The sequence below is a fragment of the Puma concolor genome, chromosome C2 (genome assembly GCF_028749965.1).
Source record: "Puma concolor isolate L17-30 chromosome C2, mPumCon1.1.hap2, whole genome shotgun sequence".
Classification (NCBI taxonomy): domain Eukaryota; kingdom Metazoa; phylum Chordata; class Mammalia; order Carnivora; family Felidae; genus Puma; species Puma concolor.
In genome coordinates this window covers 137,670,453-137,686,625 of record NC_141675.1, presented here as the reverse complement: position 1 = coordinate 137,686,625, position 16,173 = coordinate 137,670,453, and the positions used below count along the sequence as shown (strand labels likewise).

General features: G+C 32.9%; 1 protein-coding gene across 1 annotated transcript in view; it reads right to left on the bottom strand.

The window, feature by feature from the left end:
• NCAM2 (neural cell adhesion molecule 2) overlaps nt 1-16,173 on the bottom strand; it is a 526,095-nt gene that overhangs the window by 19,312 nt on the left and 490,610 nt on the right. The window contains exon 16 of the mRNA XM_086675772.1: nt 928-1,132. Within this exon, the coding sequence (XP_086531898.1) occupies nt 928-1,132 (205 nt within the window). The remainder of the gene's footprint in view (nt 1-927; nt 1,133-16,173) is intronic.

Sequence of the window (16,173 nt, the reverse complement as noted above, 5' to 3'; positions counted from 1 at the left end):
GATGATCCAAAGCGGGCTCTGGGCTGACAGCAGAGAGCCCAATGTGGGATTTGAACTCAAGAACCCATGAGGTCATGACCTGGACCAAAGCTGGGTTCTAAACAACTGAGCCATCCAGGTGGCCCTCTCCAATGTCTTTTTTCACTGAGCCTTTTGTACTTTTTAAATTAGATACAAAGCTATCAAAAGACACACAAAACAAAACAAAACAAAACAAAACAAAAGTATTAAAATCTCTTTGTTGCTCTTTTACATGACAAAGGAGGCTTATATTCAGGAGTACAGTCATGTATTCAGTCGTATTCAAAGGAGTCTACAGTATTCAGCTCTGTGTATTTTCGTGGAATTTATATTCTGTCTAATTGTTTGAGATGCCTCAGAGAGCTCCGAATTCTAACATATAATCATCTTTTGATCAAAACTTGAGAGTAAATTCAGAATCTGCAATAATGTATTGCATGGCACATAGAATATTTCTATACAGACAATCTGGAAACCTCTACGGAGTCACTTCATACACTGGTAGGAATTGTCATAATTTATTTTACTCAGTTTAACCACGTTTTTGCTGTTGATGTCCTTCTTTTATTCAACATAAACTGAAAAATGGTGGAAGAAATCACAAATGCATTTGTACCATTATGCATCTTTCTATCCATAGTTATTTATTTTTTCTATCTGTATTTAAATCATCTATTTTTTTGTGTGGACACCATTTTAAAAAAAATTTAATAGTCTGTTTTCAAAAGCATTTGGCTCTATAACATGTCATATTGAAGGTCGTTTAAGATCAGAAAGCAGACACTACCGTGCCCAACAGTCTTATGGTCAAGCTCTTCACTTGGAAAACAAAGTCACTGAATGAAGTATTCAAGCTCGATTGTAGCATTTGTGTAATGGAATTCGGTGCAAATGTCTGATACTCACAGGTATGCTGCTTTTCCTTCTTCGAGTTCTTTACTCTTCCCACTGGAGCCACTTTTCTTCCCGCACATTCTCCTCGTGATGCACATCAATAACCCGCATTGTCGGATGAAGAAACAGCTGACGTCTGTTACCACCAGGATTAGCAAGAGTGCCGCAACTCCCAGGCCGATGACTGCTCCAAGCCCAAGACCATTAAAAAGTGTATCTTAAAAAAAAACAAAAACAAAACTTTTACAAAGCTCCAAATCAGAAAAGTTTAGACAGTTATGTTGAAAATTAATCATAACTAAAGAGACAGGAAAAAGTGATAGTCACTGGCAGGTTTCAATTTCATAATTGTTGGGAACCATTCTCCGGTGTTCAAACAATATTTTAAGCAACTGACATGTTAATGACTTGAAATATCTTTTCAAACTTTATTTAGGTTAAAAAAAAAACCTCTCAAGTAACTCTTCTTTCCAATATACTTTTTGATTTCCTCAGAGGAAGATAATGAATTTTATCACATCCCTAACTGTAAGAGAGGGTTAAATAAATGTTCCATATGGAATTATTTTAACTTTAAGTCTTAAACTTGCAAATTCTGTGTGCTCAAAGCACTTTGTTTTGACAGAGAATACATTTTAAAATATCTGTTTGTGAATACTTTGAAAATCATCATCTTAGAATAAATGGCTTACTTGTATTTTTTCAGTTAATATTTTAACAAATCATGTTAGATTAGAGGCAACATTTTACAGAGCTATTGTACTTATGACCTTTCTGGAATATAACATGGGAAGGTAGGGGAAGACGGGAGTCATTTTTCCTTGGCATGTGGTTGCAGGAATTCCTGAATGTCGTACAGACAGCGTCCATGAAAAAGGTGAAGGGGACTAGGATGAAATACGCTGACGAACAGAGTAGAAATATCAAGGAGAGCAGTGGTGGTGACAATGAATCAAGTGTTTCATGCCTGTAGTTGAATATGAGGGTAGACTACACAGTTATAACCGTATTGGGACACAAATAAGCACAATGGAAACAGATTAAACTGGTCATACTGTGTGTTACCTGGAGGGAAAATAAGATTGTCACAAGACAATTTTAGAGACTTATTCAAAATGAATCAGCACAATTATGTTAGCATTTGCTTACATAACATTATAAAATTACAACGATCTGTTTTAATGATAAAACACATTTACTCCTCAGTAGCATAATGACCTGTTAAATCTGTGAGTGGTGTGGAATGCAAATAACGCACAGGGAGAGACTGGGTTTTGTGAAAACCACTTTGGAAAAAAACACACATGTAAAACAAAGTTTTTCTAAGTTATGGTTTTAAAAATTAGGCTGTAATATTTTAATACTGACTTAAAGAAGTTTTATTCTAACGGAATCACTGTGATCTTATTTTGAATCAAGTTGGTACTGAATTATGGCACACCTGTCTGAATCCTGGTTTCTTTTTCTGCAGAATGACTGAGCCTCACAACTACATGTATTTAATCTTTTTTTTTTTCCTTCAGGGAATACACGTTATATAAAAAGTTAATTCTGTTTATGACTTGATTCTTGGCACTTTCCCCAGGCGACTATGCAGTTCACCTGTGCTAGAACACATAGGTACTTTTAAGCATCTCCATGAAGTCGCAGATGAGAATTCCTTAAGTATTGAATCAGCAAATTGCACCTCTCATGCCCAAGAAAAGTATAATTTGTATCATAGTTCTTTTATTTCTGATAAAGAGAAACAGTAACAAACACATAATTGTGTTGGAGGAAAAATAATTTTTCCATGCCATTTTCAGAATCTTCTTCACCCACCAAATTTTAACACTAACTATGTAGGTAGTGATGGTTTAGGAAAACTGAGCTAGCTAAGATCCAGAGAAATTCGTAGTTTCCACAGAACTATTCTCTTATTACATGAAACCACTTTGAGGAAAGACTAAAGGGAGCAAAGCATTTTTGAGCCAAGGGAAATTCGTGTTTTTGTTTTTGTTTTTCCTGCAAAGTTCCAATATAAATATGGAGAGTGAGATTCTAAATATTATTTATCAATTTTCAAAAATAGGGCTATATGCAAGATTTTTTTTAAAAAGTGTCTCATGCTATTAAAATAATATATTAAGCAAACTATGCTTTCTTGAAACATATGAAAACAACAATGAAAAATGAAACAATGAAAAAATCATGTTACACATTTTCTTCCATTATCCATTTTCAAATGTAAATGATTCTTACCTGAAATGTACAATTAGAGTATAATAAAGACAATTCACCTATGAACTTTTTTGATTACATATAAGGACAATTTTTTTTCAAAAACCGTAGGAGTTCATTTTGCTATGCTTTATGTGATTCATCAACCAAAGCTCAGAAAATATGAGTTGAAAAATAACGTGTGTGATTGAGCATGAGCCCCTATGGATATATTGGCTCAAGGTCACTCTTTTTCCACTTTAGTTAGGTTCCTCTCACGTGCAGAAAGGCTCTAGGCAATAAATCCCACAGAACAATGATGATCTATCTACTAAACCTTCATTTACCTTTTTTAGGTATGAAAAGACTGGCTTTTTCACACCAATGCACTAAACCTGGGGTCCATCACATACGGCTGTACATCCCTGGGTGAGGCAACTAACTTCTCTGAGGCTGAGATGCCACTTTATTCAAATGAGTACGGTTACGGAAACAGCAGTAATCACAAACTAGGTCTCGGGGTTTTTGGAAAAGACTGTTGCGAATATATTAATGTACTTAATACATCTAACACTTACTGCCCAGCACTAGGTAAAAATATAACAAGTATTGGCAACATGACTACTACCACTACTATTTTGCTATTTTAAAATTCTAAAGGAATGAGATTTGGGGGGAAAAAATAGACCATCTAAAGTGAAATTAGTCTGGGGCGCCTGGGTGACTCAATCAGGTAAGCATCCGACTCATGATTTTGACTCAGGTCATGATCTTGCGGTTGTGAGTTTGAGCCCAGTGTCGGGCTCTGAGCTGGCAGCACAGAGCCTGCTTGGGATTCTTTCTCTCGCTTCCTCTCTCTGCCCCTCCCCTGCTAGCGCACTCTCTCTCCTTCTCTCTCCAAATAAATGCACATTAAAAAATTTTTAAAAATAAAGTTAAATTAGTCTGTAAACATATTTCTTTTATCAGCAGCCTAAGGTGGGATACTATCGCTTATTAACCACTATTCTCTTGAGAATACAGTCATATTTTTTCCCCATAGATTTGGCTAGTTAGCTTTTAAATGATAAATATTTTATTTGTGATCTTTTTAGCATTAAACCAGTATATTGATCTGCTTCATTTCTATCTTTAGAAAAGCTCTTAGAAACATATTTGTAAAGCACCTTATGGTAAAGGAATATTGATGCTAAAATAGCTATTACTTTTTTTCTAGGGAAACAAAACTATACCTTTTAAACTTATGATTAAAATTTTTGAAGGTTACTGGAAGTTATTTTTATGGAAAACCAAAATTTTTTTTGTCGTTGCAGAGGATAGGATGGACATCAAGTGGGTTTATGTAATATATAATATTTTCTTTTGAATAATGTATATTATATATATATAATATTTGTAATATATGTAATATATAATAATATGTGTAATATAATAATATTTTCTTTTGAAAGCTGTGTTTTTTTAATTGGCTTATGAATATATTTAAATGCTAATACTTTCCCACATCCCATGAGATTAGGCTACAATAACTATGAAAGTTAAATTTTCTAATGTTTTTATTTTTATTTTTTCTGCCACCTATTTACTCTGGTGTGGAAGTTTATTTGTCTTCGGCTTTTTCATAGACAAAATCATGACCATATGTAAAATTACATCGCCAGGATTTAGGGATTAGCAATGACTTATTTTCCCAGTAACATACAGAAAATTATTTCTTTTTAAATTAATTATAGTTTTGGGGCACCTGGGTGGCTCAGTCGGTTGAGCATCCGACTTCAGCTCAGGTCACGATCTCGCGGTCCGTGAGTTCGAGCCCCGCGTGGGGCTCTGGGCTGATGGCTCAGAGCCTGGAACCTGCTTCTGATTCTGTGTCTCCCTCTCTCTCTGCCCCTCCCCCATTCGTGCTCTGTCTCTCTTTGTCTCAAAATGAATAAACATTAAAAAATTTTTCAAAAATTAATTATAGTTTTAATTATTTAACCAACAGAAACTGAGCATAACAATCATTTAAAGGGTTATAGTTTTTTATTTTTTTTAAGTTTATTTATTTTGAGAATGACAGAGAGAGTACGAATGGGGGAAGAACAGAGAAAGAGGGAGAATCTCAAGCTGGCTCCATGCTGTCAGCGCAGAGTCTGTGTGGGGCTGGAACTCACCACCTCAAAATCACAACCAAGCTGAATCAAGAGTCAGAATCAAGAGTCAGAAGCTTAACCAACTCAGCCACCCAGGCGCCCCTAAAGTGTTTTAAATTCAACTCTTCTTTTTTAGCTTTCCAGAATACCTATACATGTGCTTTATCATACATGGTATTTTTATGATCATTTTTATTACTCCATCACATAGGAAAACAATGTTTTCAGCTCTACTTTACAGATAAGAAAATTGAGCGAGTACAGTGGCCAGAGTCACTGGATAACCTTTGCTATTAGATCAGTACGAAGACCATTTAGATTCAGGTTTTATATCGTTTATACCTGTGTTAGATTTATGTTGTATATTCATCATCAAATAATCAGGAGAGGAATAAAATATAGAGATTAAATTAAAGTGTGTAGTTTCCTTCCAGAAAATGTCCATTTCCCCTTACACTGCTAGAGGAGGAACAACTATTTAAATGATACACAACAATGGAAATCATCTATTTATATATTCCTGCTATTAGGTCTCTTTTTAGTGATCATTTTGTATTGCTCTTTGAAAAAAAAAAGCCTTTTTATATTCTAATTTTATATTAGAATTTAATAAGAATAAGTAATTTAAGAGTTATAAAATTTAAACATCTATTTTTTGGTATATATTTTATCAAAGTGAATATTAGAAATGGTCTAACTGAATTTCTATAACTTTCCTCCCAGCTACCCTTCCTTCCTGTGAAATCTAGAAATTGTACAGGTGAATCACTATAAGTCCCCAGACCTTTATGTACTCACGTCCAAATTGCAATAAAAACATAAAATCAAAGTGTTAAAATTAGAAAAAAAAAAAGAACTGCATTTTAAATTTATCACATGCATGTCTGTCTGCATGTGTCTATTGTAGAAATTAACTCACTACTAAAACACTGAATTAATTTCCATGAAATTTATTAGATTTGATAATACTAGTTTTTCAAGAAGGAGTATACTATATTCACACAACTAGCCTTGGTTTTTGACTCCTTAAATAGTTTACTATTTTATTTAAATATTTTTCTGTGTCTACATATAATCTCCAAATAGATTGAAAGTGGTTTTCAGAGTTGGAAAGATAATATAGACATGAAGAAAAAAAATTTTAATTAAAAAGTCTTAAAAATGGAAATTTCATTTTTGCTCCCAGAAGAGTGGTGGCTATTTTCATAAGAGATATTCCTAAATATCAGTAAGTAAACAGTTTAAGTATGAAAAACGAGAAGACATTCAACATCCATTTTGGGTGTTTCTCATAACCTTGCTAGGTGCAATATCCTCCTACAATTTCAGGAGATCTACTTTTCTCCTGTTTATGTGTTCTTTCCTCATCCTGTTCAGGAAACTCATTGTCAAACATCACGTGATTTATGGAAAATCTAGGTGTATTCTATGCACGTACATGTTTACATGTACATGTCCTATGTGCTATGGGAAAAGAGGAGGAGGCCTCTTTCTGCAGTTGGACTCCATCGGAGCCACAATGGTCAGTTACTGTAAAATCAGACATCTGGATTGTCTAAAGACTTTGTGGTTGCATAATTTAAAAAAAAAAAGGACTATCAAACCATTTATGCTTCGCAAACTTTCATTAAGTGCCTGCTAACTTAGTGTAGAACTAGATGGGTTTCCTGATGTATATACTAAAATAGAACTAATAAATATTAACATAAACCTTTAGGCTTATTATACAGCCTTTTAAGTCCTTTTTTACTATGAAGCATAAGTTCCTAAACTTTAATTTCATTCACCGAATTCCACAAAACATAAAGAACAAAAGATTAAGGTTTTTATATTAACAATGGCATAGGTTTAATAGTAAGGGCTTTCACTAGAGTTGTGGTAATCTTGTATTGTAGAAGGCACACTCTAGGGTAATATATCCTTAAAAAAAAAAGGCATTGCACTAATTTAAAAACCAACTACCATCCCTAAGGATTTCACACAGTGTCTCATTGTCTTATGTTAGACAAACTGTTTTCAAAAATCACCTGTCACTTACAGACTTGGAAATGATCTTAAGTTGGTAAATTAAATTTATGTTTTGTGATTTTTTCCTTAGGGTCCCCCAGATTAACAAAGAATAAAAAAATGTAACAGAAATAACAAAAGTATAGAAATGAGACAAGCATCCAGACTGGTTCAACAAAAAAATATTTTTTTAAAAAAAGATATAAAATGTTTTGGGGCACCTGGGTGGCTCAGTCGGTTAAGCATCCGACTTCAGCTCAGGTCATGATCTCACAGGTTCATGGGTTCGAGCCCTGTGTCGGGCTTTGTGCTGACAGCTCGGAGCCTGGAGCCTGCTTTGGATTCTGTGTCTCCCTCTCTCTCTGCCCCTCCCTTGCCCACGCTCTCTCAAAAATAAATAAATGTAAAAAAAAAAAAGATATAAAATTTTTAATAAGCTTCACAATTTTAAAAATGAGGGGACACTGAAAATAAAGTCTAATCACAGTATTCCCCTAGTACACACAAAGCTGAATCTTTTGTATTCCTTGACATAATATAAGAAAGAAAATAATATTTTCCAGCCCTATGGAGTTGTGTAGAGAAATGTCTTATTATGCATTTACAAGTCTTTCTATTCCCTACTGTGAATACTAGATCTGCTAAACAGAACCTACATTAGGTAAGATTTGTCTTTGGACTTGATAGTCTTCTCTCGGTTAAACTAAATGGGGAATCAGGCATACAGGTATAAATGTGATATTTATAAGGGCGCCTGGGTGGCTTAGTCGGTTGAGCATCCAACTTCAGCTCAGGTCATGATCTCTCGGTCTGTGAGTTCGAGCCCCGTGTCAGACTCTGTGCTGACAGCTCAGAGCCTGGAGCCTGTTTCAGATTCTCTGTCTCCCTCTCTCTCTGACCTTCCCCCACTCATGCTCTGTCTCTCTCTCTCTGTCAAAAGTAAATAAACATTAAATAAATAAATAAATGTGATATTTATATATTTTAGGTATTTAGAAAAACTGATTCCAAATATCTCTTTTTGTACATTCGAAACAACATGACTTTCAGATTACCTCAATAGGTGTAATCACAAATAGAAAAAAAAAAAAGTAAACTCTGATTTATTCCTAGTATAAAATTCACTATTAAAGAGGGAAATGTTAAAACCACTGATATTTTCTGAGTACAATGTTACACTATTTCTATTTCTCCAGAAACCACATTTCTCTTCTGTGTCATGACCATGGGCCTCCTGCATTTATGGTGCCTGATGGTCGTCCCAAATTGATGGATTCAGTCCATTTTGATTCCTATTTAATTTCCCTATTTGAAACAAAGGCTTGAACTTCCGAGGTTTCAAAGGTCTGCATTAATTAGAAAGAAGGAGAACATCATCCTTTGCATCAGCAAGGAGGATTAAACATACCATTTTCCATAAATTTAAACACATTTAAAAATCAAACAGAAACTTAAGAGCAACTATAATTGGATTTTATATTCTTTGTCCCCTCTAAGCCACTTTTTAAATTACTTCCCCATACACCCTGAGAAAAATGGAATGTACCCTCCTAAGGTATATGTTTTTCATTTACATTATTAGCAGGTAATATTTTAGAACATATTTATACTTTGAAAGGTGCAATGCAATGCAATGTATTGTTCATACATTTTGTTGCTCACACACTACAATTAGATATATCTAAATCATAATTACAATTTTATTCTGTTTCATTGTTGACAAAATGTTCATAATAATTCTCACATATCCTAGCTAAAGTATTCTTTGAGAATCATATTATGAAAGCAGTTTGGGAATTCCAAAGAACTGTCCAAATGTGTTATTATTTCATTTGTAATACTTATTACTTTATGCTCAATTTGTTTATAGTAACTTATTTTTGTTATTTGCTTATAGTATGTTTTTTAAAAAAATTAGAACTTCTCCACTTTTACCCAAAACTTTCCTAGATTTTAGAAGCTTAAACATTTGAATATTGCTAACATTTATGAATGATGATGCATAAAAATAAAAATTATGTGTTTTTTTATTACTGCTTTTGATAAACTGTCTTCATTAAGGCCTAAGTTTTAAGATCATTTTCATTCTTCTGATTTTAAAATTTTTTAAATGTTTTTATTTATTTTTGAAGGAGAGAGAGAGAGAGCAGGGAAGGGGCAGAGAGTGAAGGAGACACAAAATCTGGAGCAGGCTCCAGGCTCAGCACAGAGCCTGATGCGGGGCTCGAACTCACAAACTATGAGATCATGACCTGAGCCGAAGTTGGACGCTTAACCAACCGAGCCACCCAGGCACCCCACCATTCTTCTGGCTTTAGATGTGCATTTCACTGTAGCTAGAACTCAACATGATTTGTTTAATGTTATTCCTTTATTTATTCATATTTCATATAGCAAATTATCTTTTGGTCATTCCCATACTTCTGTATGTCAAATTAAAGTCTTTTTTGGGATGCCTGAATGACTCAGTTGGTGAAATGTCCAACTCTTGATTTTGGCTCAGGTCATGATTACAGGGTTATGGGATTGAGCCCCAGCTCCCACTAATGCTGGGCATGGAGCCTGTTTAGGATTCTCTCCCTCCTTCTCTCTCTCTCTCTCTTTCTCTCTTTCTCCCTCCCCCTCCCCTCTGACCGTTCTCTCTCTCTCATATATATATATATATATATATATATATATATATATATATTTATCCTTGTTAAGAGTGATATTAAAAAATGAAAGCAAGGGAATTATTAAAAATGCTTATGGTCTATGATAGGTGAAATTGATTTTTGCTTGGTTTGGGCACTGGAATATATATATATATATATATATATATATATACACATATATATACACACATTTTTTTTTTTTTTTAGTATTCACTTCTGTAATTCATTTGCCCTCTTTACCATTAGATTTTTTTGTTGTTGTTATCATTGTTGTTACTTTTATGGCTCTGGTTATTCTGCACATTTTAGACACATTTGTCTTCACTGGAATAAAAAAAAGATTGAAATTTTCAAAAGATTATTGCTAAGTGAATCAAAACCTCCTCCATAAAATAAAGACTGTACTTCTTTTGTGTTCTAATCTTTTACTCTGTCAAATCTTGTTCCCTCTTGGACAGCTTATAGTATTCGTGAGATAAAGAAAGCATTTGCTTCATTCAGCTTCCTGACAAAATGCAGTTAGTAGCAACTTTTCAAGATCACTCAAGTTCATATTATTCAGATATTTAACTGCTTAGTGAACTAGCTGAATGAAAACTGTGTGGGCACAACATGTAATTTCTGGCATGCAGTTTTCGATGAACAATGTAAAGGAAAAAAAAGTATGTGGTGCTAGTAATATTTGTGATGGCTATGAAAGAGTATTATTATCAGTGAAAAGAAAACTTCAGTCTTTTATAAGGAATTGCATTTTGGGGAAAGAATTTGGGGATTTTAAATTTTAAAATCCTTAAAAATATATTAAAAATCATAAGGTTATAAGGATGAGAGAAGTATATAACTGTATGAAATTGCCTTATTTGTAAGTGCATTGCGACCAGTTTGACAGATTTTTAATTTTTAGGATCACACAAAAGTAACTTTCTGTGTATTAAAGGAACATCTATTGAGCTTATTGGACCTGTTTAAATTATCTAAAAACAAATTATAAAAGTTCATATCAGACATTAATACTTATGCGGAAGTTCCTTTTTGTATGATTTTCTAGCTTTCTTATTCCTTGATAATACTGTTTGTGCATCCACACATTAAAAGGTTGAAGTTTTCAGATTTTAAATAGTATAATTAAAATTCATCAATAGTTTTTGGTATTATTCAAATATATTAACAAAGCCTATTGTTGTTATTTATGTTTTAAATCCTCAAGCTATTTCAGTACATTTTAATAAAGTGGTCATGTCTTTCATAGGTAGTCAGTTAAACAGTATTGATGTAGATTGTTTATTGCTTACTACTAAATATCTTTAGCGGGGGATGGTGAAGGTTGTATTTTACATCACCTATTTCTGACTACTGTGTCTCCATTTTTTAGTCATTTTGATTATTATGTCAAAATGTTCTGTTACATTTATAACTATTTTAACATATATGTATAAAAATTTATATATATATAAATACACACACACACACACATAGTCAATGATAATCAAAATTTCCCTTCAATCACTTATCCCTACTAGGAATTATTATTTGGGAGAAGGTAGGGTAAAAAGGCTGCACAAAATTTATTATTTATTTATTTATCTATTTTTACTATGTGATTTGGGGCAGGACAGTTGGCTAGTTAAAGATATTTGATTTAGTAATGGGAAGGGAATTGTAAACATGTATATTATATAAATGGTATTTATAATTATAAAACTCTCTATATAAACAGATCAGCCAAAATAAATTGAGAAACACCACCACCATCAAAAGTGAGCTTTTCCCAAAAGATAGTAGAGAGTTGTAGACAGGAAACAGAATCTGTTGCAATGGTCAGGAGGGAGCTAGAGTGGCCTGGGATTATGGCTCAGAATGTCTGTCCAGGCTTCCCCCTTTCTTATTCCACGCCCATTTCCATCATGCACACAGGCTTGTCAACGCCTGCTAGGTGTCCAAAGTAGGAAATAGGCTTAGCCTATAACAAGTGATTAGTGATTGAATTAGCATTAGATAATTAGTATCCGTTAATATATTTTAAAAATAGAGACTGTATATGATAAATATTATAATTTCTATCATATATATTTACAATCATGAATAATTATTCTGTATGGAATAACAATGCAAGTGGCTCATCACCTTCACTTTTTTTAACACCTACCTAATACCCCCTAAGGTCTTAGTATTTATGTTTTGAAAAGAGTTTCCTATAAAAATAAACAATTTAATATATAAAGTTAATATTCTTCTATGGGAGTGTTGTTGGAAACTTGCCACATCCTTCGAAAAAGTTAAAGCAATATTTTTAATCTAAGAAAAGGAATTAAAGAAATAAGCCGTACTAATTTTGAAAAAGAATTGGCAAAAAACTAATATATAACAGCACTTTGCTGATAAATGTTTCAGATAGCTGAAAACTTTAGAAAGGCATATTTTTAAGTGTCCTTATAAATCTGTTGCAATGATAAACCGTGACAAATTGTGAAACAGCTAAAGTCTTTGCACAACAGAATACCTATGCTCCTATCTAGCTGACATTTCAAATTGTTACATATGTTGGAACAGAGACCACTGGCTACATAGCCTTCTCAAAAAGTGAAATGAAGAGATATAAAATATTTTACATCATAATTACTTATTTGAACTGTTACTTTTCAAATTTATGCTTATCTCACTAACTCTATACTTTTTCTATATGCAGTTTAAGTCTTATGATACATATTCAGATTCCTTTGGTAAAGGTGATTTACAGTGTTTCTCCTAAGATAACGAAGATAATGAAGGTTTTTATTGGCACAAAAGAAATGAAGCTTCTTTGATTAGAATGAGTAAGATCAAAAGAGACATTAGTCAGTGTTAAGGAACTGGATAATTTAAATTTTAGTTCCTTGGTTCAACTATTAACTGGCTAAATGTATTTTCTGTTAATATTAAAAGGCTGTTCCATATAGAGAAAGTAAAATCCTTCACAAAATAGAAAATACCTTTTTTCTTAAAGACTATATTGCAAAATTGAATGTCACCCTTAAAATATTAAACTACAACTAATATTTTACAATTTTTTGTTGAAATTCTAAGATGCTTAATCTATTATGAAATTATTAAACATACATACTTTTGAATTTTATAAATATATGACAATAAATGAAAAATATGAATGGTATTATTTCCCAAGGAATTTATCACGTTCGGTTTTGAAAAATGCCCAGTTTTAGACACTCACTATATTGTTTTAGAGACTTCAATTTCTGCATTAGGATTATATAAAAAATCAAGTTACATTTTTATAATTAAACACCCAAACTTGTAGGGCCACTTATCATGTATATTTAGTGCATCTAAATAATATATTGTGTAGGATATTTCAACTCTAAAATAAAAGTGCAGACTTTAAATATATTTTAAAAACACATCTAAGATATCCTTCCCTAGGTAAATAGATAAAATGGTACATCCAGACAATGTAATATTATTCAATGCTAAAAAGAAATGAGCCATTGCATCATGAAAAAAAAAAAAAAACATGAAAGAACCTTAAATGCACATTACTAAGTGAAAGAAACCAATCTGAATAAGCTACATACCATATGATTCCAACTATATGACATTCTGGAAAAGGAAAAGCTATCGAGACAGTTAAAAATATCAGTGGTTCCCAAGGGTTAGGAGAGAAAGAGGGATGAAAAGGCAGAATACAGAGGAATTTTAAGGTAGGAAACTATTTTGTATAATACTGTAATAGTGGGTACATTTTATTATGCATTCATCAAAACCCATATAATGACAACACAAAGAGTAAATCTTAATGCAAACTACGTATGGACTCTAGGTAAAAATGATGTCAGTGGTGTCAATCCAAGTTCATAGATTGTAACAAATGTACCATTCTCCATGTTCATAATGGAGGGGAGGCTATACATGTATTGGGGCAGGCAGTATATGAGAATTCTGTAGATTTCTCTCAATTTTGGTGTGAACCCGAAACTTCTCTAAAAAGTAAAGTGTATCTAAAAAAATGGAGGAAAAAAATACAGTGTCCTACTTTTAAAATCTTCCAAGGAATGGCTAACAGGCCTGGATTTACTGAGAATGTCTATAAACACAATACACAATCTTTTATGTCATTTAATACTTAAAAAAAATGACATGTTAGGGGGGCCCTGGGTGGCTCAGTCGGTTAAGTGTCCAACTTGAGCTCGGGTCATGATCTCATGGTCGGTGGATTCGAGCCCCATGTTGACCTCTGTTCTGACAGCTCAAACCTGGAGCCTCCTTCGGATTCTGTCTCAGTCTCTCTGCCCCTCCCCTGCTTATGTCTCTGTCTCTGTCTCTGTCTCTTAAAAGTAAATAAGCATTAAAAAAAAAAAAAAAATGACACCTTAGGTGATTACTAACACATGCGAAAGTCTTAAAACATTTTCAACTTCCTATTTTTGTATGATGGGACCCACCAATGAACCAGACCAGATCTTGCTGTAAATAAATATTTCTATTTCCTTAAATAAACTTTCCTCTGATGGGACAGTAAGTCTCAGGCTTAGTATATAAAAACCCCAAAATATTTTCGTCTGTTTTCCACCAATAAGCACTGGGAAGCAGAATATTTTTCTTTTCATTTTTCAAGAACATCAGAGAGTTTTGCATTTAACTTTCCAGGTAACGTATCTATCTGGCTTAGCCTTGGTGACATTATGTAGAAATGACAGCAAATTGAAAGTTATTGTTCATAGATTCCTCAAAACAGAAATGGCAGTTTGAGGAGCTAATTTTTACTCTTGTTAACCATATTTAAGCAGGAAAAAAGTCTATATTTATTATACTATGAATTTTTAAATATTTTAATATTTCTTTTTGTAATAATAAATGAGAAATCAGTAGAATAGCAAGCATGGAACCACTATAAAAATTCTTTTTTGAAGCCATTTATTTTGATTTCTTAAAATGGAAAGGGCAGATGCTGATATGGAAATATCTGTTTTAGTTTTTATTAGACAGTAGGTAAAAATATTTCATATTAATAGAAAATGACCTATTTCTACAAACAATGTAAAAAAGCCATTTTATAAAATACTTTCAGAAAATATTTAAAAATCATAAAGTGATTAAATTTAACTTGATATCCTTTTAGGGTTGTAAACTGAGAGTTTATTACAGTGATCATGGGAGAAAAGCCATGTGTAGGAGTTGGAGAAAGAAAGATAAGCTGACTTGTTGAAGTACCATGATTACTGGAGGGAAATGTGGTTAGTTAACACATGGCCTTTTTTCCTATGAGGCAATCAAGAAGAAATCAAAGGAACTAGGCCAAACACACAAGACCATATAAATATAGACTAGGGATTTAGTTATGCCATCTCAGATTCAGTGTAGTTTGATAAAACAAAGAGGAAAACTGAGAGTTAATGACTAGTCATTTGGCTTCTCTGAGCCTCAGTTTGTTGACATAATAAGATAATGGTATTGATTAGAATATGAGAATAGCAAACAATAAAATAATATAAAGCTAATAGATCAATGTAATGTTACTGTGACGGTCACTGTAAAAATGTCCAGAAATTCCCAGATACTTCCCATTTGATACTATCTTATTGTCAAGGGGTTTCAAGAAAAATAAAAATAAGAACAAAGAAAAATTACTTAACTTTCATTCTCTCCCACTGTACAAAACTTCTGTAACTACTTAATTGAAAGAAGTTCAGAAATTATAACAAAACACAGATACTATATAAAAATTTTCATTTTGAAATGTATACTCATATGTTTTAATGGGCGGTAGATACATATTAAGATATACATTTGAGAGTGGGCTATTCCGAAATAAGAAAGATTAAGTGTGCTTTAAAATAATGCATATCTTGAAAATGAACATTTTCTCTTTTGTAATTTCTATACTACTTCATTTTTATCTGGCAATGAAATACTTGACGATGTTTATATAAGAGAAATAAATATTTATGTCTAAGCCACCAATTTTTTTTCACTTTATAAAAACAATTTAACTTCCATATAAAGAATTATCATTTATGGGGCACCTGGGTGGCTCAGTTGGTTAAGCTTCCGACTATGGATTTCAGCTTAGGTCAGGATCTTATGACTAGTGAGATCAAGCCCCGTATCGGGCTCTGTGCTGACAGCGTGGAGAGTGCTTGGGATTTTTTCTCCCTCTATCTGCCCCTCCTTTGCTTGTACACATATGCACACTCTTTCTCTCTCTCAAAATAAAAAAAAAAAAATAAATAAACACTAAAAAAAATTATCATTTGAACCCACATTCAGTA